The following is a 25,073-nucleotide window of genomic DNA, read 5'->3' on the forward strand; positions in this document are numbered from 1 at the left end:
CACAGGTGGGAGGTGCAAAGGAGAGAGGTGCACAGGAGGGAGGTGCACAGGAGGGAGGTGCAGAAGAGGGAGGTGTACAAGAAGAGGTGCACAGGAGAGAGGGGCATGGGGGAGGTGAACAGAGGGGAGGTGCACAAGAGGTAGGTGCACAGGAGAGAGGTGCACAGGGGAGAGGGGCTGATGTTGAAGAAGGCACTACTCACATCACAGAGTTTACAGATAAAGCCTCAGCTGCCTTGACCTCGTGAAAGAGCAGGGTGTTAGCAGGCTGCGGGTGTTGTGTCAGGTGGTGGCAGACATCTGCAGCCTCCTACAGGGAGGCACACATGGCAATCAGAGCACCATGACAGCAACCAGGAGGTTCTATAAACGGTAAGCAATTTTGTCCATCAATGCGCAGCTGGTCTGCGGCCCCACGAAGAGGTTTGTACAGGTCTGCGTCAGATTCCCTGGAAGCTGTCATGAGGTGGTAGGCCAGAAGATTGGGAAAATTTTAGAAACCAGCAAAGGATGATGAAAAACAAATAAAGAGGGAGAAAATAGATTGAGAGTAAACTGTCAAGCAATATAAAAATAGACAGTAAAAGCTTCTACAAGTATATGAAAAGGAATAGAATAGCTAAGGTCAATGTAGGTCCCTTAGCTGATGAGACTGGGGAATTAATAATGGGAAACAAGGAAATGGCAGAGACTTTGAATAAATATTTTGTATCTGTCTTCACAGTAGAAGACACAAAATGCATCCCAAGGGTAGTAGAAAATCAGGGGAAAAATGGAGGGAGAAATTTAAAACAATTACTATCACTAGAGAAGAAGCTCTAGACAAACTAACGGGACTAAAGGCTGACCTTGTACCTGATGGCCTTCATCCAAGGGTTTTAAAAGAAGTGGCTAGAGAGATAGTGGATGCATTGGTTGTAATCTTCCAAAATTCCCTAGATTGTGGAAAGGTCACAGCTGATTGAAAAACCGCAAATGAAACGCCCCTATTCAAGAAAGGAGGGAGACAGAAAGCAAGAAACTATAGGCCAGTTAGCCTAACATCTGTCATTGAGAAAATTGGTAAGGAAGTGGTAGCAGGACATTTAGAAAATCATAATACAATCAATCAGATTCAACATGGTTTTGTGAAAGGGAAATTGTGTTTGACAAATTTATTAGAGTCCTTTGAGGATGTAGCGAGAGGGATGGATAAAGGGAAACCAGTCGATTTGAATTTCCAAAAGGTATTTGGTAAGGTATCACATAATAGGTTATTGCACAAGAGCTCATGGTGTTGGGGGTAATATATTAGCATGGATAGAGGATTGGCTAATTAATAGGAAACAGAGACTTGGGATAAATGGATCATTTTCGGGTTGGCAAACTGTAACTATTCGGGTGCCACAAGGATCAGTGTTGGGGCCACAGATATATTTTTTTTATAGAGATACAGCACTGAAACAGGTTCTTCGGCCCACCGAGTCTGTGCTGACCAACAACCACCCATTTATACTAATCCTACATTAATCCTATATTCCCTACCACATCCCCACCATTCTCCTACCACCTACCTACACTAGGGGCAATTTACAATGGCCAATTTACCTATCAACCTGCAAGTCTTTGGCTGTGGGAGGAAACCGGAGCACCCGGCGGAAACCCATTTATAAATGTATTAATGACTTGCATGAAGGGACTGACTGTATTGTAGCCAAATTTGCTGATGATGCAAAGATAGGTGGGAAAACAAGTTTTGAGGAGAATCTGCAAAGGGATACAGATATGATAAGTGAGTAGGCAAAAATTTGGCAGATGGAGTATAATGTGGGAAAATGTGAGGTTATACACTTTAGTAGGAAGAATAGAAAAGCAAATTATCATTTAAATGGAGATGAGACTACAGGATGCTGTGGTACAGAGGGATCTGGGTGTCCTCGTACATGAAACAAATTGTTAGCATACGGGTATAGCAAGTAATTAGGAAGGCAAATGGAATGTTGGCCTTTGTTGCAGGAGGGATGGCATATAAAAGTAGGGATGTCTTGTTACAACTGGACAGGGCATTAGTGAGGCCACATCTAGAGTACTGTGCACAGTTTTAGTCTCCTTAATTAAGGAGAGTTATACTTGCATTGGAGGCAGTTCAGAGAAGGTTCACTAAGTTGATTCCTGGGATGAAAGGGTTGTCTAATGAGGAAAGGTTGAGCAGGTTGGGCCTCTACTCATTGGAGTTTAGAAGAATGAGAGGTGATCTTATTGAAACATATATGATTTTGTGGGGGCCTAACAGGGTAGATGCTGAGGGGATGTTCTCTCTCATTGGGGAAATCTAGAACTAGGGGGCATAGTTTCAGAATAAGGGGTTGCCCATATAAGCTGGAGCTGAGAAGGAATTTCTTTTCTCAGCAGGTTGTGAATCTTTGGCATTCTCTATCCCAGAGAGCTGTGGAGGCTGTGTCATTGAATATATTCAAGGCTGAGATAGACAGATTTTTTAACTATAGGGGAGTCAAGGGTTAAGGGAACAGGGAGGAAAGTGGAGTTGAGACCAAGCTCAAATCAGTCATTTTGTTATTGAATGGTGGAGCAGACTCAAAAGGTCACATAGCCTCCTCCTGCTCCTATTTCTTATGGTCTTATGTTCTTCTGCTTTCATACTGTGCAGTCCAACATCCTAGACCTTTTCATTGCAGGGAGCAGTCTTAAGGGCTGTCTCATAAGAAACAAAGGATGCCCACTTCAAACTTGGTTCACAACACCTGTGGGGAACCCCACCACTGAGGCATAGGAGTGCTGCACCAAGAGCTACATGCCCACGAGGCGTGTCATTGGAATGTTGAAGATGCCTGGATAGGTCTGGAGGTGCCCTTCAGCGAGGTTGTCCAGAATGATGGTAATGTGCTGCGTCCTTCACAGCATTGTGCAGCAGAGAGGATTTCGAGTGGAGGAGGATGAAGGGGCCCATCACTCATCTTTGGATGCAGAGAACGTAGAGGAGGATGAGGAAGAAAAGGAGGATGAAGATGGGACACCCATCACCAGACTAGCTGATAACATTCTTGCCTCAGTGCCTTAATATTGCAAAGGTTCACCTAAAACATAACAAATGAAAACCTGCTGTCTGCTTCCACCACCAGCACCACCCCACCACCTTCATTGCACAAAAAAGTTCTTTAACAACTCATCCACCCATTACACAATAGGTTTTGGCATGTTCTGACATTCATCATGAAAAAAGTGAGGGCAAGTTGGCCCTCAGGATCCAATAATGGGCAAGATCTGGAAGTGTTGCAAATCATTACATTTTACATAGTATAAAAAAAGGAAATTAAACAACATAACATTTTGTCAAACACCCACGTGCATATCCGTGGCGAATTACAATTTCTTCAATTTATGTTTCCTCCAAATTCTACATGGTAGATCCTATGTTGCTTTCGTAGAGGTGGAGGCGGACTGCTCAAATCCCTGCTCTGACTGCTGAGATTGTCTTGATCTATGCTATCTGGGTTTTGGAGTCTATGAAGGCTATGCCAGAGACTGCTCCATCTGCATCTGAGCAAGGGCAGACTTGGCCATTGGGCAATAAGGCAGCATGCTGGGCATTGGCTGAGAGGAGGAGGGCAATGGGTGAGAAGTAGGACCGCTTAGAGTGGAGTCCCCGCTTCATGGTTCCTTTCAGTATCATCCCTCTCTTGTGCCTGGAATGCAGCTTGGTGCAGATAATTGACACATTGTAAGGCCCCAGATTAAGTATCTATCCTCCTAGTCAAGGCGACAGACAAATTGGCACCCAAAGTCTACACGGCCTGCATGGGCTCATTTGAGAGCTTTGTTTGAAGCTCCGTGGACTGTCTCTCCATGGCAAACATTCTTGCAATTCCCTGCTCCACCAATCCATGAGCAATTGAGTTGAGCTGATCCATCCACACCCCCGCACCCACACTTCCAGCACTATTGTGGACAGTGTGCCTAGTATGTCTGTCAATACCTCACTAAGTTGCTGATAGATCTCTAGCATTCTCCTTCTCAACCCTTCTCAACAATAGCCCCTGGCTTCAGCGTCTTTGTCCAGTTGAGTAGAGCTTGGATAGGATTGCCACCCTCTCCCCCCCCAGTCCTGATGCGTACTCTCCACAATTGTCCCTGCCACCAATGTCTGTTCATGAGGTGTGAATTAACAGCTGGAAACCCAATTAATTCTCTAGTTTGGCCCACTGAAGTGTAGGTATTTGTGCTGGTGCATGGCTGTAGGTCCTGTGATGGTGTATGAGGTCCTCTGGGGCATTGCTCTCATGGATGCCCTGCAACATTTGTTGCATGTGTGAAGGCCCTGAAAGACAAAAGGGATATGATTTTGTTGTGGCAAAGTCACAATCTTGACAATTACCATACTCAATCTTTCTCACAGTTCATTCATTAATGAAATGAAATTAGCATATGTTGCCAGAGATATTCTGTCACCAACATTCTGTGAGCTTACTTTCTGTCCATCTCTGACTGCGAGATATGGAACATACCTCCAGGGTGTCCTCCTCTGCAATTGTGAGCTGCTCTATTTGTGGTAGCCCATAGAACATAGAACATAGAACATACAGCACAGAACAGGCCCTTCGGCCCACAATGTTGTGCCGATCCTTTGTCCTCTGTCAAGGACAATTTAATCTATACCCCATCATTCTCCTTTATCCATATACCTATCCAAAAGCCTTTTGAAAGTCCCTAAAGTTTCTGACTCAACAACTTCCCCGGGCAAGGCATTCCATGCCTCGACCACTCTCTGGGTAAAGAACCTTCCCCTGACATCCCCCTTATATCTCCCACCCTTCACCTTAAATTTATGACCCCTTGTAACGCTTTGCTCCACCCGGGGAAAAAGTTTCTGACTGTCTACCCTATCTATTCCCCTGATCATCTTATAAACCTCTATCATGTCACCCCTCATCCTTCTCCTTTCTAATGAGAAGAGGCCTAGAATGTTCAGCCTTTCCTCGTAAGACTTATTCTCCATTCCAGGCAACATCCTGGTAAATCTCCTCTGCACCCTCTCCAAGGCTTCCACATCCTTCCTAAAATGAGGCGACCAGAACTGCACACAGTACTCCAAATGAGGCCTTACCAAGGTCCTGTACAGCTGCATCATCACCTCACGGCTCTTAAATTCAATCCCTCTGCTAATGAACGCTAACACCCCATATGCCTTCTTCACAGCCCTATCCACTTGACTTGCAACTTTCAATGATCTATGCACATAGACCCCAAGGTCTCTCTGCTCCTCCACATGCCCAAGAACCCTACCGTTAACCCAGTATTTTGCATTCATGTTTGTCCTTCCAAAATGGACGACCTCACACTTTTCAGGGTTAAACTCCATCTGCCACTTTTCAGCCCAGCACTGCAACCTATCCAAGTCCCTTTGCAGACGACAATAGCCCTCCTCGGTATCCACAACTCCACCAACCTTTGTATCATCTGCAAATTTACTGACCCACCCTTCGACTTCCTCATCCAAGTCGTTAATAAAAATCACAAACAGGAGAGGACCCAGAACTGATCCCTGCGGCACGCCACTGGTAACTGGGCTCCAGGCTGAGTATTTACCATCTAAGACCACTCTCTGCCTTCTATCAGTTAGCCAATTCTTAATCCAACTGGCCACATTCCCCACTATCCCATGCCTCCTGACTTTCTCCATAAGTCTACCATGGGGGACCTTATCAAATGCCTTACTAAAATCCATGTACACCACATCCACTGGTTTACCCTCATCCACTTGCTTGGTCACCTGCTCAAAGAATTCAATCAGGCTTGTGAGGCAAGACCTACCCCTCACAAAACCGTGCTGACTGTCCCGAATCAAGCAGTGTCTTTCCAGATGCTCAGAAATCCTATCCCTCAGCACCTTTTCCATCAACTTGCCTACCACCGAAGTAAGACTAACTGGCCTGTAATTCCCAGGGTTGTTCCTATTCCCTTTCTTGAACAGGGGCACAACATTCGCCACCCTCCAATCACCTGGTACCACCCCCGTCAGCAGAGAAGATGAAAAGATCATTGCCAGCGGCTCTGCAATTTCATCCCTTGCTTCCCATAACATCCTTGGATATACCCCGTCAGGCCCGGGAGACTTGTCTATCTTCAAGTTATTCAAAAACCCCAACACATCTTCCCTCCTAACGAGCACTTCCTCGAGCTTACCAGTCTGCTTCCCACCGTCCTCTTCAGTAATACACCCCTTCTCATTTGTAAATACCGAAGAGAAGTACTCATTCAAAACCTCACTTATCTCTTCCGGCTCAACACACAGTCTCCCGCTATTGTCCTTGACCGGACCTACGGTCCCCCTAGTCATCCTCATATTTCTGACATACGCGTAAAAGGCCTTGGGGTTTTCTTTTATCCTACCCGCCAAGCATTTTTCATGCCCTCTCTTAGCTCTCCTAATCCCTTTCTTCAGATCCTTCCTGGCCATCTTGTATCCCTCCAGAGCTATGCCTGTGCCCTTTTTCCTCAACTTTATATACGCATCCTTCTTCTTCCTAACAAGACTCTCAACCTCTCTTGTCAACCACGGTTCCCTCACATGACCATCCCTTCCCTGTCTGACAGGGACATGCTTATCAATGGCCCCTACTATCTGCTCCTTGAAAAAGTTCCACATTTCGACCGTGCCCTTCCCTGCCAGCATATGCTCCCAACTTATGCTCCTCAGTTCCTGCCTGACAGCATCATATCTACCCTTCCCCCAATTGTAAACCTTGCCCTGTTGCACATACCTATCCCTCTCCATTACCACAGTGAATGCTACAGAATTGTGATCACTATCTCCAAAGTGCTCGCCCACCAACAGCTCTATCACTTGCCCTGGTTCATTACCTAGTACCAAATCCAATATTGCCTCCCCTCTGGTCGGGCAGTCTACATACGGAGTCAGAAAAGCTTCCTGGACATACTGCACAAACACTACCCCATCCAAACTATTCGATCTAAAGAGTTGCCAATCAATATTTGGGAAGTTGAAATCCCCCATAATTACTACCCTGTGACTTCTGCTCCTTTCCAAAATCTGTTTCCCAATCTGCTCTTCCACCTCCCTGCTGCTATTGGGGGGCCTATAGAAAACTCCCATCAAGGTGACTGCTCCTTTCCTGTTCCTGACCTCAACCCACAGTGCCTCAGTCGGCAGATCCTCCTCGAAAATTCTTTCAGCAGTTGTTACACTATTTCTAACTAACAATGCCACCCCCCCACCTCTTTTACCACCATTCCTAATCTTATGAAAACATCTATAACCAGGTACCTCCAAAAACCATTCCTCCCCCTCACCTATCCACGTTTCAGTGATGACCACAACATCGTAGTCCCAAGTGCCCATCCACGCCTTCAATTCACTCACCTTATTCCTGATGCTTCTTGCGTTGAAGTATACGCACTTTAACCCTTCTCCGTGCCCATCTGTCCTCTGCGACAGTGCTACCTTCCCCAATACCTCACTACACTCTTTGTCTTTCTGAGTGGACCCACTGGTCCCTGGATTACAAGTCCGGTTCCCATCCCCCTCCCAAACTAGTTTAAACCCTCCCGAACAGTACTAGCAAACCTCCCTCCCAGGATATTGGTGCCCCTCTGGTTCAGATGCAGCCCGTCCTGTTTGAACAGGTCCCATCTTCCCCAGAATGCAGTCCAATTATCCAAGAACTGGAAGCCCTCCCTCCTACACCATTCCTGCAGCCACGTGTTCAGCTGTGCTCTCTCCCTATTCCTAGCCTCACTATCACGTGGCGCCGGCAACAAACCAGAGATAACAACTCTGTCCGTCCGAGCTTTCAGCTTCCAGCCTAACTCCCTAAACTCACTTCTAACATCTGTGCCACCCTTCCTTCCTACGTCGTTGGTGCCAATGTGCACCACGACCTCTGGCTGCTCCCCCTCCCCTTTAAGGATCCTGAAGACGCGATCACAAACATCACGGACCCTGGCACCAGGGAGGCAACAAACCATCCGTGCGTCTCGCCTGCGCCCACAGAACCGCCTGTCCGTACTCCTCACCATCGAGTCCCCGATGACTAGTGCTCTCCCATTCTCCCTCCTTCCCTTCTGAGCCACAGTGCAGGACCCCGTGCCAGAGGCCCGGTCACTGCAGCCTGCCCCCGATAGGCCGTCCCCCCCAACAGTATCTAAAACTGTATACTTGTTGTTGAGGGGAACGACCACAGGAGATCCCTGCACTGACCTCTTCCCACCTCTAACTGTTACCCAGCTGCCTTTGATTTGTGGAGTAACGACCTCCGTGTAGCTTCTATCTATCAACCCCTCAGCTTCCCGAATGATCCTCAGTTCATCCAGCTCCAGCTCCAATTCCCTAACACGGTCTGATAGGAGCTGGAGACGGATGCACTTCCAGCAGGTGAAGTCGGCAGGGCCACCGGAGGTTTCCCTCACCTCGAACATTCTGCAGGAGGAGCAATACACTACACTGGCTGCCATTTCTTTTATTCAATTACCCCTTAGTTAAGTACAACTATAGATATTAACAAAAACAGTAAATAGCTTACCTGCTCAGTCCTTTTTGGTTAGAGGAGGAGGGTAAAAAGGGTCTTATTATTAGGTTAGAGGAGGAGGATGGGTGGGAGACACTACATGTGTAGTGGCTCGGGTTTACTCAGCTCCGCACCTTTAAGGAAAATACCCACCCAGGAGTCCTCGCTGCCGACCAGCTTCCGGTTCCTCCGGCGCCAAAAGAAACTCAAAGACAAGGAAAACAGTAAGTAAAACAGTAAGTACTTACTTTTAAAACACAGCTCCTGATGCCTTCACTCACCCACCGAAGAGTCGCTACCTTCTCCTGCTGCTCCGCCGGGAAATGAGGCCGAGTCCACGGAGCTCCGCACCTTTAAGGAAAATACCCACCCAGGAGTCCTCGCTGCCGACCAGCTTCCGGTTCCTCCGGCGCCAAAAGAAACTCAAAGACAAGGAAAACAGTAAGTAAAACAGTAAGTACTTACTTTTAAAACACAGCTCCTGATGCCTTCACTCACCCACCGAAGAGTCGCTACCTTCTCCTGCTGCTCCGCCGGGAAATGAGGCCGAGTCCACGGAGCTCCGCACCTTTAAGGAAAATACCCACCCAGGAGTCCTCGCTGCCGACCAGCTTCCGGTTCCTCCGGCGCCAAAAGAAACTCAAAGACAAGGAAAACAGTAAGTAAAACAGTAAGTACTTACTTTTAAAACACAGCTCCTGATGCCTTCACTCACCCACCGAAGAGTCGCTACCTTCTCCTGCTCAGTCCTGTCCCTTTTCCTTGCATTTTGTGCTCTCTTCTACAAGGGGCATGAAACAGACCTGTGAGTGAAGGTGAGGAATTCACCTGATGGATTCAGCGCATTCAGTGAGGGTGACTATGAAACACATGCATTACATTGAATAAGGATTGGGGTGAGTGTCAACAGTGGATGGATAAATGGGGAGGTGATGAAGTTCATAGAAGCTGAAGGCAGAGTGCTGCTGAAAGTTGAGTGGGTATGAGGAGTGACGTGATGGAGAACACATAGCAAGACAGAGTGAAAAGTAGCAAGGCTCAAAGCACAGGAAGTGGTTAAATCAATAAATGTACTCACCTTTCCCGACCTAGTTGGGCCATTAAGCCACTTCCTATGGATGGATCCTTGAAATGGGCACAATCCTCCTGCTGCTCACCTCCTCAGCGACCTCCAACAATACCTTCTTAGTGAGAGCAGTAGGTTTTTTCCTCCCATTGCACCCAGCAATAATTCCAGTGAGGCTTCATTATACCTGGATTCTGCCCTTGCTCTATCCGTCCTGAACACCTCCGATTTCCATTTGTACATTGTCCCTTTAAATACAGCTGAAATCATGCGGGTATGCATCATGCATGTTGCACAGCTTGGAGATGTGAAACCTGGAAGTCAAAATTAATAGGTAGGTACAATTGAGTTGTGATTGCAAATTCTGGCCCACTCAATTGACTTCTGGGTTTCCCCCACGCAATTTCATCCTCCACTACAGAATCCACCTTCAGATTCATATGGGGGTCACTTTGGCTCTTTACTGATTCCATCTCTATTTTTCTATGCTTCGTTCCCATAATTTTCTTTCCCTTCTCTCTCTGTTCTCTTGTGGTTCTGTCTTTAGCTTTTTGGCTATTTATTGGGTAAGTGGTATGGTATGGTATGGTGAAGAAAAGAATTACTAACAGCTGTAGACTGTATTATGTGGGAGTTGTGGGGAAAATGTGGCCCTCAGAAGCTCATGCTTGCATTGGGACCCCTACCCCTTTATCTTTCTCTTAGCCATTCCCTTTCCTACCATGACTCACTCCTATCACTACCCTTACCTACTGCCCTTGGAATGGCCGACATAACTACTGTATCTTCCCCTCATTCTCACTCTATAGTCACTCAAACTTAACACCCAAGTTGCTCACACAGAGGCTGGATACTGAGAGGGCAGTAGCCCCCTCATCCTCAACTGGTTTCCTGCTTCCCTTTCATTCCTATTTGTTTACCTCAAAGAGGTTTAGTTTTGTTTTCAAATTGATGAAAAAGAAATCAAATTAGAGTGAGGGAGAAAAAAACTGCCTTTTTGTTTGTGTTTGTATCTTTCCCTCCATCTCAGATATTTGAAATTAGAATCTCACAGGTGTATGCAATGAGTAACAAAGCACAGGTGGAGATGATTAGTTAGCTTCAAAATCCATTTTAAAAAATTAAAAATTGAAGCAACATTAAGTGAACAAAACAATCTTTATTTCCCTTTCACCTCTTCCTCTCTAACTCTAGTCTCTCTCTCTCACATCCACCTCTAACTCATCTATCTCTCTCTCTCTCACACCCATCTCTCTCTGACTTCTGTCTCTTTCCCTCACACCCATCTCTCTAGGACTCCAGTCTATCTCTGTCACATCCAATTCTCTCTGACCTATCCTTTTCATGCCCATCTCTCTTTGACTCCTGACTGACTGTCTGTTCATCTCTTTCTCTCACACCCCTCTCTCAGACTCAACTCTCTTTCTTTCTCTCCCTCTTTTCAGTTAACATGCCTCAGGTTTACAGAACACAAAGTAAAAGTTACAATTGTGTAATTAGAATACTTCTCATTTTCTTTTTCTTTCTCTCACACAATCAGCTTCCCTTTTAGAAATAAACATGCAGTATAAATACTATCTCAGTATAGTTTATGAGATGTGTTCATTATTTTTCAAAATTATTTTTGACAAAGAGAGTTACAGAATACAAGGAGCTTAAAACATCTCTACTGCTTCTGATTTCTTAACCTTTTTGTGCTTCTCTGTATCTCTTTCTGTCCTTTTAGGTGATAGGTGGTGAGTGGTATGGTATGGCTGTATTTTGGGATTGGGTTATGGGGGAAATGTCACCATCCCCATCTCTTGTGCTTCCCCACATTCTTCACTTCCGTTGTTCATACCCCTTCACATTCCCACTGTTTTTCCCTTCTTGTTACAAAAAGTTAATTAGAGTTCTGTCATTCTCAAACACATACAGACACAACACACTCAGATAGATTCTTTGTGTTTTTAGCATGCATTTAAAATGTGTCCTTTTAAAAAAATCATTTTAAAAACTACTGAGTAAATAATGTTAGAAATTGAAGAAACACATTCCATCAGTATCACCAACTGAATGCTATTGGTGTAGTCTGAAAATTAGGCACACTGCATGCTCACACTGCAAAATCCAAAGTGGTGTGGGAAAAAATGTTAAGATCAAACCCAGGGCTTTGGGAGAGGCATAGACCTTCAAGTCAAAACTTTAATAAAGGCATTAAAAGACATAAAAGACAATTCAATGAATAAATGTAACCATGCTATTGTGATACATGTATTTTATTAATCATTTATGCTGTTTAAATGTTTATTTTGGACACTAGAACTTTCAGTTACTGAGAAAAATGGTGGATGAAAAAAATCAGAAAGTATTTTGAGCAATTTGTGAGAACCTGGTGGCCCAATTGTGCAATCACAGGATGATAACACTCTTATTATAAAATACCAGCTATTGTGTGTCACAAAATGACATGTTAAACATTGGCATGGCTACCCCTACAGCAGTAGCAGGTACTTATATGGTGTTATCAATTCGATGTGCACCTCAAGAACTTCATATTTAATAGATAGAAGAAGCAATTGTCTATAATGTGGCATAGGTCTGATTGTATTTATTAGAATACAATGTCAAATGTTCGCTCTGAAATAAACATTTCATATTTATATAGTCTCTTGAAAGGAATGAAAAGAATTTAACACTGCTAGAATGCAATGAAAAGCTCAAACTACTGCAAAGGATATTGTTTCAACAAGTATGCTTTCTGATGCCTTGCAATACAAATGTCACACAGGGCATCACCTTTCTATTAAGCTAAATAACTCTGGATGGTGAATGTATTGGGTGAATAAAGCACCGTCAGCTGTTCCCACTTGAATCACCTCAATCATATCCAAGTTGTTCTGATGTAGATTGACTCTCTGATGTGATTCAGTGAGTAGTATATCATTTATTGCACATTCAAGCTTCAAGTTTAGGGTAATTACTTTTTTAATCTCCTAGTAAAAATGAGCAACCACTGCAAGAGTAAACAGTTTAATTTACTGTAGACCATACTAATAATACAAAGTAATCAGACATATGTACAGCCCTCTCGAACATGAAGAGAGAAACCCACGGATTACAATGACCACGCAAAGTAGCTGGTACTGTCAATGCACATCAGTATCTTTTGGTTATAACCCTGCTGCTTTACACCTGGAAAGGCTGGGACGTGTTCTTTGTAACATCCCATGTGAATCCCAGAAGTGATTTTTTTGTGGTTGTTCATACCACTGTACACTGCTCAGACAGAGTATATTGAGCAAAGCCAGCATGCTATTAGTGCTTGATGGAACTGAACCATATGGGAGTTATGTAAATGGCTGCAATTGATTGCAGAATCGAACCACATTTTCCATAGAAATAAAGCATTTGCTTTCCAGGTGTGTTGGATTTTATTTTCTATTTCAGCTTGCTTCTCTGTGATACTTCTTTTGAAACAGAATTTAAAATTCAGTCAGCAACGTACACCCACTGACGAGAGGAATGCTCAACTCCATGGCAACTTGATTTTTTTCTGAGTCTATAGTGCCATAATGATGCCAGATCAGAGAGAAACCATTCATGATAGATGTAAATGTTGAATCATAGTGTAGAACTCCAGGGTAAAAGGTCAGTATCCACGACCATTGGGTATTTGATCTTGTTGTTGCTCACTGAAAAATAGTGGATTTTACATTGTCTATGTAGCATCATCAGTAAGAATGAAGATTAGTCAGTGTGCAAGTACCAAATCTAGCTGGTCCAGGAATGTTTCAGATGGTATTACATTTTTATATTGCAAATTCTGATATGACCGTAGTGATTCAACTAACTGTCGTTCATAACGGCTGTCTTCCATCTTTGAAAATAGTCCGGAGTTTGGGTTTTAGGTTCTCGGATGGATCTAAATCATTAAATAGAAAAGAAAATCCATTAGCTTTCCTTTGGAGGTAAACACAGTTATTTGTTTTACTTAATACAGGTTCAAATATTTTCCAGATTAAATTAATTACAGATTAGAAAATGAGTTGCACATAAAAATATGAAGCAGCGTTAATAATGTAATGTGTTAATGAGGTGATTTTAAGTGAAGTTACTGCTTTCCAGACATGTTCCCTTTCTATTAACATGTGCCTAATACCTAGTATTTTTACTGTGTTGAATAAATCTTTGCCAATTAAAGCATTCTTAACCCTTTGAGCACCAAATACAATTTTAGCTTTTAAAATATGCATGCTTGCTTTCATGAATCTCTAATTTCTCTAAACTTGTAATATTGATCACTAAGGTAAACTAACAGAACATACAGAGGGGTATTTTTCAACTTATTGCTGGAACATAAAACATGTATTATGGGTTGGGCAGCAATTATAAAACCGCCTGATCTTTCTTTCTATTCAAATCAACAGAAAGGAAAATTGGGCTGTTTCTATAACAGGTACCCAAGCTGCAATGCCGATAAGTTGAACATTACTCCCATAGGCTAGTGAGAAATTTTGATTCATGATATCCTGAGGAAACTAAAAATTGTATTATTGTGTTATCAAAATGCTATTGCTGTTGTCAGAGGGTTAGTATAATCACATGATTTTATACTTGCAATTGAACTGTGTGACATTAGTAATAGTACAAAATTTCACTGCGCACTATTTTAATGAAAGTATAAGCCTGTTTACAAAATATACAATCCTTTGTTAAATACCAGACAAAGGAACTTTATGCAAAGGTAGTAACAGCTGGGAAGTTTCTAGAAGCTGTTCCACTCCGCAACTGTAACTTCGCTGGAAGTATGGCAGAAATCCCGTTTGAGGGGGAAAGTGGTGTTTCCACCACTCTTCTGATGAGGTTATGGGCAGAATTTTACCAGCCCCTGGGTGGCGGGCTGGGAGGCAGGTGGGCCAGTAAAATAGCAGGGAGCTGGGCCAGGAAGGCTTCCCAATGCAGTTCCACCGCTAGGTCATTTTCCTAGCAGTGGGACCGGATGCAGAGCGGCTGTCCACTCCAAGGAGGCGGCAGCTGACTTGCATACTTAAAGGCCCTATTAAGGGCCATTTTACAGAGTCACTGCTGTGTGGGGAGGTCACCAACTTAATGGAGGCAGCCTTCCTGCAGCAGTCCAGGGAAGTATCAGAGTTGGAGGCTCCATGGCCCAAAGGGATGGTGGGTGGAGGGGGGGCGGGGGGTGGTGGCCACAGGCAAGGAAGGCAGCCCCCACAGCTCCAACAATCTCTTTTGAGGGGTTTCTGCTCCCACTGTCGTCCCCCTGAATTTTTCATTTTTATTTACTTACCTGTCGGAGGCTCGCGGCCTCCTGCCTGTCTCAGCAGCGACTGCCTCTCTCGGTCGCGTTGCTGAGGCTTCAGAGGGGCTGGCCCTCTAACTGGGCAGGGAGCATTAGGAGCCTGTCTGCCATCCTTAATTGCACAGCGGGTCCAAAGGTGGCCAGTTAGGAGGCTGCCTTGGTAAACACGCCAAGCTGGTCCCACTGCCCACAAGTGAAGGCTCGGGACCCGCTTTTCGCCCCGACCTCAGGGACCCAAAGCTTGCAGTAAAATTCAGCCCTATGGAAGCAGAGCAGAACAACTCTGGGGAACTTTCTCGCCGTTATGCTTATAACTAATATCGCATAGTATGATGTCAGCCCATTTCCCTTCAATCTTTGAATGATGAATACCAACTATTTATTGTGGACAAGGTACTGCAAATATAGTAGAAGATTGTATCAAAGGTTTGTATACATAATCATAAAACTTTATTAAATGCTTTCATCTCCCTGGGATTAACAAAGTCCTAGCTTCTGGAAATAATAACATGTCAAAGGTAAAAATGGTTGGAAATATCCAATTAAACATTGACCATCTACATGATTGAAGCAATTCACTAATTGACGCTGAGTGAACAAGAAAAGCTATTCAAATTGAACTAAAACAATATAAGTAGGTGTCTTTTGCTTTAAATGTTAAACACTTTTAGAAAAACAGGCTTAAACTCCCTCAATAGAGGTACTAACAGGAATCTTAACACCAGTTTTACTGTAGTACCACTAAAGATTTTCACTTCCCATGCCAGCCATTCTTATAACCAGTCAGAATGAGATTGCTCATTTGTGCTGATTTGGGGGCAAATTTGTGTAATGGGCTGATGCTCACCAATCTAATTTCACATAAGATCTGCATAGTTGGCAAACTAAAGCTGGCCTTGATACAAAAGGCAAGCCTTAAGGTGATGGACTACATTTTAAAAATTTGTTCTTGGGATGTGAGTGTCGCTGGCCAGGCCAGCATTTATTGCCCATCCCTAATTGCCCTTGAGAAGGCAGTGGTGAGTTGCCTTCTTGAACTGCTGCAGTTTATGTAGTGTAGGTACACCCAAGGTGCTGTTAGGGAGCAAGTTCCAGATTTTGACCCAGCGTCAGTGATGGAACAGTGATATCTTTCCAAGTCAGGTTGGCATGTGGCTTGGAGGGGAACTTGGAGGCTGTGGCATAGCCATGCGTCTGCTGCCCTTGTCCGTCTAGGTGGTTGAGGTCGTGGGCTTGGAAGCTGCTGTTGAAGGAGGTATCGCGAGTTACTGCAGTGCATCTTGCAGATAATACACACTGCTGCTACTGTGCACTAGTGGTGGAGGGAATGAATGTTTAAGATGGTGGGGCCCGTCAAGTGGACTGCTTCATTCAGGATAGCGTCATGCTTCTTGAGTGTTGTTGGAGCTGCACTCATCCAGGCAAATGGAGAGTATTCTGACTGTGCCTTGTAGATGGTGGACAGGCTTTGGGGAGTCAGGAGGTGAGTTACTCGCTGCAGGATTCCCAGCCTCTGACCTGCTCTTGTAGTCACAGTATTTATATAATTGGTTCAGTTAAGGTTTTGGACAATGGAGACTCCCAGGATGTTGATTGTAGGGGATTCAGCAATGGTGATACTGTTGAACGTTAAGGGGCGATAGTTGGATTCCCTTTTGCTGGAGATGTTCATTGCCTGGCACTTGTGTGGCGCGAATATTACTTGCCACTTATCAGCCCAAGGTTGAATGTTGTCCAGGTCTTGCTGCACACGGGCGTGTACTGTTTCAGTATCTGATGGTACTGAACACTATGCAATCATCAGTGCACATCCTCACTTCTGACCTTATGTCATTACTCTAGTCCACTGTACAGGGTTCTATCTATAGTTGTGATAAGCAATTTGATAAGAGTATGATTTCATACAACAATGAATAGCCTGCTCATCATGCTGACTTCTTATTCCCATTCTGCACTCCAAATACTATCTATGACATTAACTGGAGCTCAGCTCCATTGGTGGTGCAAAATACTACAATTAAAGGAGGCATAACAGCATGATAAATTTTGTAAAAGCAAAAATGAAATGAGATTAATCAATATTCCATGTGCCCTGTAGCTAACCACCCTGTGTGACTGTCTGTGATATGACTTTCTGTTTTCACTCATCATTTGCCACTTGATGGGCTGGATTCTATTGCCGTGAGTGGTGGCAGGTGCAGAAAATGGTGGCCACCCTGCACGGGACCGGCGCTGCCGTGCCACCATGATTACACAGCGGGCAACCCCTTAACATATTGATGGCGGCCGCCCCCCAATCATGTGGTGGGGCCGGTATTGGCGACACCATTCATGGCGTCACCTGATGCAGAAGCAGGTGCCGGCGCCATTTTTAAAAAGTTGCCAGCTCTGCAAACAGTTCAAAATCATGCCGAGTTGACGCCTTCCCCGCACATACACTAAATAATGCAGAGTTGATGCCTTTCCCACCCTGGTGGCGCCAGCTTCTCCTGGACGGGTAAGTGAAGGCGCGTGAGTGCCGCACGATGTGCTCAAGATTGAAAACTGAAGGTAAGATCGTGGGGAATCACATTTAAATTTCTGCAGAGAGATATTTTAAATATGTAAAGTAGGGTCCTGTCGCAGAGCGGTGGAGGTGCCGCCACAGAGCCTCGCTGCCGCTGGGAAGATCAGGCCCGGCAATCCTGGCGTCAGTTTCCGTGGCAGTCGCTGCTGCTCCAATTCTCCACCCCCCGCCACGAACCCGCGTCTACCATACATTTAAACAGCTTATCACATTAGTCTTGTATATATCACTCTAAATCCCATTTCTCTATCAATATCATAATATCCACTGCACGAATATCATAATATCCCTTTACACTCTCTGATTGGAGTTGATGATAGCGAAAAGGTTGATTACATTCAGGTGCTTTATAAGAGGCTATTAATGGAATGAAACATTTTGAAAGGCTTTGCTCCTAATTCCAATGGAAGGTCTAGCTGTGTTGTGTAACTTTCAGAGTTATGAAAACTAATTGAGATAGCATTTGATCTTCATAGCGCTGCTTGTAGTGGCACTATGGAGGCCTTGCACAGCTCTACTTGTGCCTCCGCACAGCTGGCTCTTTGCTGTGCGACTTGCACAGCATTTCCTGAGGATAGGGGCACAAGTAGGTGCGACCCTGCATGTGCCAGACTATGTTGAATCAGTGTTATCCTGATGTCACACAGTCCAATTGACTAACGTGATGCCAGGATCCCAAACTTGTGCAATGTATGTCCCAGGTAGGGTTTGTGTTATTTACTCAAGAAAAAAAAAATACATGAAGCTGCACGATGGGTCCTGCAATAACGTTATTAACGGTCCAGGCACACTGATTGCAGGTATGGTAATTTTTTGGAACTTTTCATTTGCAAACTGTCTGGAAGTACTCTGGAGTGTCCTTGGAGGTACTGTAGTGAATTGCTGAATCTGACAGTTAGTGTTGCTGCATCCTCACAGGGTGGGGGCCAGATGAGTAGGTGACCTGTGGACACAAAGGGCTGAATTTTCCTGCGGGCATTGGGAACCCGACTTCAGGATCATTTGCGGGTCCCAAGCCCGCCTGTCTAGGTTTATGGGAGGCAGTCTACTAATTGGCAGCCTCCGCATTCACCAGTGGAACAGGGATGTGGGAGGCCCAATGGGAGGGCCTCAAGGATTTTTCAGCCGGCAACATCACCGGGAGAAGTGAGCGTTGCTGTAAAAGAGGCCACCTCAAAATGGTGGCACTCACAAAAGGGTCCAGAAGGAGTAATGAGAAACAAGGCCCAGAACTGTAAGTGTCCTCAGTGTGGAGTGGGATCTCCTCCACAAGAGAGCTCTTGGCTGCGACTGCACCCCTTTGAGCATAGTGCCTTCTGGATACCGGCATTTGCAGCAGCCTCTGATGGTTCTCCAACCTTCCACTGTTTCCGAAGCATTGCTGGGCTCCTGACACAGAGAGGGCACCATGCGATTCAGGCAAACTTGCATCACTCTCAGAAAATGGACCTTAATTGAGACCTTGATTACCTTGATTGCCTGCCTGCCTCTGTCAAGCTGATTGCCGGTTCCAGTGGCAGCCCGCCCCAGGAAACTTGCCTGGAGGCAGGCGACGACAGGGAGTCACTTTGATTGGGTTTTCCGCTACTTTCCCGGCTCCTCCACCTCCTAAACCACCTCCATGTGGCCGGGAAAATTCTCACAAAATCTGCAACAGTGCCTCTGGGTCTGCAGCAGAGAGATGGAGCAGAGGCTGCTGAGAGGGCAAGTTCTGGGTCAGCTCTTCTGCCAAGTTGGAGCTGGACTCCTCCATGCTCCTTGAGAGTGACAGGAGGCTGTCTGGCAGGCCAACCAATAAACCCAGCATCTCCGTGTGCATCTTCGTCAGTTCTCTCTTGTATGTCACCCATCGAAGTCCTCATCTGAGTGCTCTGCAGCAGTACTTGTCTGCCAACTTGCTCTCCGGTGAGCTGGCACCCAAATTATCCTTTGCCTCTGGCCTGGCTGCAGCCCACTTGTGCCCGGTGAACCCAACTCTATACTAGCCTATAACGTACACGCAGTGCTAGTATTTGAGCTGGTGGCGGTGATTGTCAGATCAAATGACAGGGCCTCTTCATCAGTGATGTGTTGTTGCTCTCCCTCCTCCTGGGGCTTCTTTGGCTGGGCAGCTGGTAGTTCTTAGATATCTGAAAGTAGAAAATCATAAGGGGAAAGTTGGGGTGAGGGAACGAGGGATGGGGTGGGAAGCATAAGTCCATGGTCACAACATCAGCAGCTTGCTCATCATGCTAGAGAGCTGGATGAGGGTATGCTGGGATTGAGAAGGGGCATAAGGCAGCAACATACCAAAATCCTCAATGTTCTCAGTGATGCTGGATGTCACCATGATGCTGTCAGCCATCTCGTCCGTATGACTCAGGAATTACAGGCATCCTTGTACCCTGCCAGTTCTGCTGTGTTCCCTTGTATTGTGCAACATCTTATCCTGCAAGAGAGAGGGAAGAATGACAGGGATTGTGTAGTGCTGTGTTTGCCATAGCTGAATAGCTGGAGGTACGTGGAAGCAGGGAGAGGTGGCTGTGAGGCTGGCAGCATTAGTGGGTGTGTGAGGGTGAGATGGAGTATCTGGACATTAGGCATGAGTCCTGAATGCCAGGGAGTGCTGTTGGGTGAGTGTTGGGGGAGTGGTGCATTGAGTAGTGTGAGAGGTTGCTGTTATGCTGGGTAGGAGATGTCATGTGAAGATGCATTCTCTGACGTTGACCGTCTGCGTGAGGTCATTAGGTCCTTGGGTCCAGACTCCAGGAGCTTGCCTTCCTGGCTACCTGTTCCCATTCCCTTCTGAGGGCCTCCTGGCTCCCCACCAGTGATTGCATCATGTCTTTCCTCCTGCCCACCTGCACAACTAAGGCCCCCAGTGCCGCATCTGTCACAATGGAGCACTCTGTCTATCCTGGTGCTCACATTGCACTAATTTACATTGCAGCAAAATTTTGTGCAACTTCCCTTTAAGATGCTATCTGCTTTTAAGAAAAGCGGGCTGGTTGGACCATGTTGTCTGCTAACAATGCTGCCTGGCCCTCCTGCTATATGTAGGGGCGTCAGGCAGCGTTTGGGAGCAGATAGCAGGACCAGGCAGCTCGGGTTAATGCCACACTCATTCAGTTGAGGTGTATACACAAGGTTTGCGTGTTGTTCAGTTCAGTCTGAATGGGTGTGGGCAAATCGCAAATCACAAGCCCTGCATCCAAAATTCGCAGCTAACCAAACTCTAGCCCGTTCTGTTTATTACATATGCAATTGAATTTCCAGTGGAAAGTCAGAATGCTGCAAGTAATACAATTTCAATGGAAACATTTGAAAATAAATGTGAATATGTATTTGTATGTGTACAAAAATTTGAATTGGACACTTAGCCAAACAGTACTAGGCAAAGTCACTAAGATGGCAGAGTGAAACGAAAGACTAATACCTGGTCAAATTCAGTAACTGCAACAATAGAGTGTTAATTTTTTTGAATGCAAAAACAGCGAGCAAAATCACTGCCTACACCAAAGTTCAAGCAGTACAGATGGCTTTCTTTGAACACAAAAAAGGGCAAAGCTATGAAATATGAATTCTCCCATCTGATTCTGTACTTATGTGCATCTATCTCTTTGTTTCACTGTGTCTCATTTTCTGTACATGTATCTGTGTTTCTGCTGCCTTATCTGTCTTCAGTCATATGTGAGTAATATGTCTCTAATACCCATGGGGGATGAAAATTAACTCATGGCCCCCTTATTTCCGAAGTAAAATTGGTGTACAGCCTAAAGACCCATAAAGGGACCTTTGGAAGTGCTCAAAAATGATCCAAAAAGTTTTCTGATTTTTTTTATTTGTAGGCCTAGGGGAAGCAGGAGTGCTCCTTCTAGGGCCAAAAAAGAAATCTAGCCCACTGCCCCACATCCAGGCCTGACCTGCCATCTAGTTCAGTGTAGGAGGAAGCCAATTTTCCATTTTCTTCTAGGGCCGAGCTGCAGTGGGTGCATTCATTTGGCATATTTAGTCAGCCAACAGCATTTAAGTGAAGCCCGGAGCTGAAGTTAGCAAACCTGGCACAGGGTGGTGCGAGGAGCCATTGCTCTGCTGATTTTATGCCCATTTTGAGTTCTAGTTGAATTCCTTTGGATATGTGCGTGGCTCTCCTCATTCCTGCTCCAATTGTACATGCACAAAAAGAACAGTGCTGCAGCCAGACTCTCCTACAAATGATAAAAGCAAAATGAACTGTGTGTGCATACTGAAAGATCCATGTATATGTATGCCATGGCTTTCAAAAGCAGCTCGTGCATATCACAGAAGGCTCTTCAGTTGTGTACATTTTCTTTTCTGGAATATCACACATAAATATGAGAGAAACCTTAAAGCATTTCAAATTAAAATAGTTCAATTACATTCTCTCTAATTATATCAGTTCTTAAGCAATTCTGTGTCCCAATACCTTTACTTTCATAACTTTGGCCAAGAATTTGCAGTCGTAATAACAGTGAGGCCATCAGCGTTCATCATGATTTCCAGGTAAAACTGACAGAAACTTCTGGCATCTGCACATATGCAACTAAAAGCAGAAATCTAGATGTTGCTGTCAATGAGACCCTACTCCTCCATGGAGTATGCTGTTGCAGTGTTCATAATATTTACCCACTATTCTCACTGTAAAGACCAATGAAAAATTTAAGCCTCGCTCAGTCAGGAGTAACTGAGATTTTAATGGCATATTGAATCATAATTAATGATAAACAGCCTCTCTAGGTCAGGAAAACTAATTTTACAAGTGTGCAGTCCCATTCTCTTAGAGCAAAATTAAAAATGTAGCAGACTTTTAAAAATAAACTGAAAATTGAAATATATATTCTTAAAGTCTATGTTTTGCTATTTAAGCTTCTCCATTAATCCCATATATAAGTCCCAATCTTTAATGGTTTTCTGTATAATGATTTAAATGTAATTTGTAATTCCTGATTTGTACTTCCTGCTTTACCATCTGTGAGAATTCTTCAATTTGTTTTTATTTGCTCATGGGATGTAGGCGTTAAGGACAAGGCCAACTTCCCTAATTGCCCTTGAAATGGTGGTGGTGATTCACCTTCTTGCACCCCCGCAACCTGTGTTGTGTAGGTACACCCACATGCTGTTAGGAAGGGTGTTCCAGGATTTTGACCTAGTGACAGTGAAGGAATGGCAATATATTTCCAAGTCAGGACGGTGTATAACTTGGAGGGGAACTTGCAGGTGGTGGTGCTCCCATGTGCCTGTTGCCCTTGTCCTTCTAGAGGATAGAGATCACGGGTTTGGGAAGGTGCTGTCAAAGAAGCCTTGGTGAGTTGCTGCAGTGCATCTTGTAGATGGGACACACTGCTACCACTGTGTGCTGGAGGTGGAAGGAGTGAATATTTAAGATGCTGGATGGGGTGCCAATCTATTTGGTTGATCAGTCTTCCTGCTGCCTGCCCTATTCATACACCCAACCGATCCCCTGAAGAAGGCAGCAAACTGAAAATGACATTAGAAAAGCGAAAGTCTGTGCTCTAAAATTTTTTGGCAGGTTTATTCAAGGTAAATGATGAACATCATTCCTTCGCTGCTGACTGCAAATTCTGGGCCATGATATATGCTCCCCAATCCTCTCCTTTCATTGTATTCGTAAGAATTGGACCATGTTTGCAAACAAAGATAGAAATAGATCTTATACTTAAAAAATCTATTAGCAACTGTTTTTGACAAAGGGAACATCTTTTGTCTAGTTTGGCACTTAACCTGCAAAAACAGTGTGACAAAATAAATTATCAGATAAAAAAATGATTGGAATGAGAAATAGAAGTACTTTTATTCTGTGTCCTGTTAACATGCTTTTCTGTCCATGGATTTGATTTTGAAAGGTCACTAAACCTGAATCTTTGGTGAAATGTAGCTGGAGGAAGGTAAGATCTGTGCTTGTGTCTAAGTAGACAAGGAGCTTTAGAATATAACCCATGTCCCAGGCATACATCGTGCTTTATGTTGGAGATATGCCAAGAACAAAAATGGAGAATAAAATCTCCTTGTGATGGATTAATTCTTTTAATTCATTCTTAGGGCATGGGCGTCGTTGGCAAGGATGGCATTTATTGCCCATCCATACTTACAACTGAGAGGCTTGCTTGGCCACTTCAGAGGGTAGTTAAGAGTCAACCAAATTGCCGTGGGTCTGGAGTTACATATAAGCTAGACTAGGTAAGGACAGCAGATATCTTTCCTTAAAGTACATCCGTAAACCAGTTGGGTGCTTACGACAATCTGACAACCTCATGGGGCCGGATTTTGGGTTTTGGGTCAAATAGGGGTCACAACACAGCACTGTGTGGGAAACAGTCACACGGCAGTGATTGCCCAAGAATTGGCCAATTAGTGGCCCGAGGGCGGGCTTGCTATCCAATTAAGGATGGCTGGCAGGCTTTCAAAGTTGGAGGGCCAATAGGCGGCCTCCAGCTTGGAAAGAGCTGCAGCCTGCAGTTCAGGTAAGAGACTGTGCCTCCATCTTGAGGCACCCTATCACCAACTTCTTATACTTCTAAATTTAAAAATGCCCTCAACAGCCGGGCTACCATTGTGGAGGAGCTATTGAGGGGAAACCCTCCACAGGTGGCCTATGGCCACAGCTGTGGCCAGGCAGGTGGGGAGGGCCTTAAAGTCTGCCTGGAGTGCTGGCCCCACCCGCTCTGCCGGTGGCAGGCCACCTCCAGGCAGCTGGCCAAGTCCCTGAAGCCTCAGGGGGCTCACAGGCCAGCGGAAAATTCCAGTCAGCCTCTGACAATAGGCCTTAATAGGCCATTTAATTCCCTTAATTGGCTACCCAAACAGGTAGCACTGCCGACCCCATCCCACCATAGGGAAAACGGTCCGTGGTGGGGGGATGGTGCCGGCAAACCGGCGAGCCCACCTTCCTCCCTACTCAGCTCCATCTGGGGGTGAAAATCCTGCCTATGATCACTTTTGCTGTTACCAGCTTTTTGTTTAATTTCCAGATTTCTGAAACTGATTTCAAATTTGCAAACTGCCATGGTGTGATTTGAGCTCACATTCTCTGGATTATTAGTCCAGGCCTCTGGATTACTAGTCTATTAAACTTAAAATAGAAAGCTTTTGCCATATTCATATTTCTCCAGCTGTTGTTAACAAATGTTATTTATTCCACATGTAGAATACATTTAAAAATGTTTCGTTGAAAGAGTGCACATATTTATTTATTCTGAGAACAAAGATATTTATACTGGAACCTTCCGTTACTATCCACTTTCTTTAAGAAAAAAACTCAATGAGATGGCCTTGCAACAAAAGCACATTTGGATCCTTCCACTATCAGGCATCACCATCACAATTCAGCGATATTCAATTGAAAATTTGTTATGTTGAAAGCTATTTGAGGCAGCCCATTACCACAAATGGGCTTCAACTGAGATTTTAATAGACTTCCATGAATGCTGCAAAATAGCAGCTAAAGTAAGGATCTTTTGAATGAACAAACAGTTGATCATATTTATTTTAATTGCGGCAAACGGAAGAGCAAATCCGAAACTTTTGACAGAAAAATATTGTACTTGAAGTGTTTCACATTTTTTCCTTAGACTTTCCACAATTGCACAGTTGAATATA

The 25,073-nt window shown here is 44.7% G+C and overlaps 1 protein-coding gene across 3 annotated transcripts in view; it reads right to left on the bottom strand.

The window, feature by feature from the left end:
* Positions 1–12,684: 12,684 nt before the first annotated feature.
* The window catches only part of LOC137380038 (chemokine-like protein TAFA-1), a 563,202-nt gene continuing 550,813 nt past the window's right edge, over positions 12,685–25,073 (bottom strand). For 2 of the 3 annotated variants that reach the window (XM_068051560.1, XM_068051561.1), the window contains exon 6: positions 12,685–13,492. In XM_068051560.1, the coding sequence (XP_067907661.1) occupies positions 13,417–13,492 (76 nt within the window). In that variant the 3' untranslated portion in view covers positions 12,685–13,416. The remainder of the gene's footprint in view (positions 13,493–25,073) is intronic. The other variant, XM_068051562.1, reaches the window with a different exon arrangement.

Source organism: Heterodontus francisci, chromosome 19, assembly GCF_036365525.1.
Source record: "Heterodontus francisci isolate sHetFra1 chromosome 19, sHetFra1.hap1, whole genome shotgun sequence".
Taxonomy (NCBI): Eukaryota; Metazoa; Chordata; class Chondrichthyes; order Heterodontiformes; family Heterodontidae; genus Heterodontus; species Heterodontus francisci.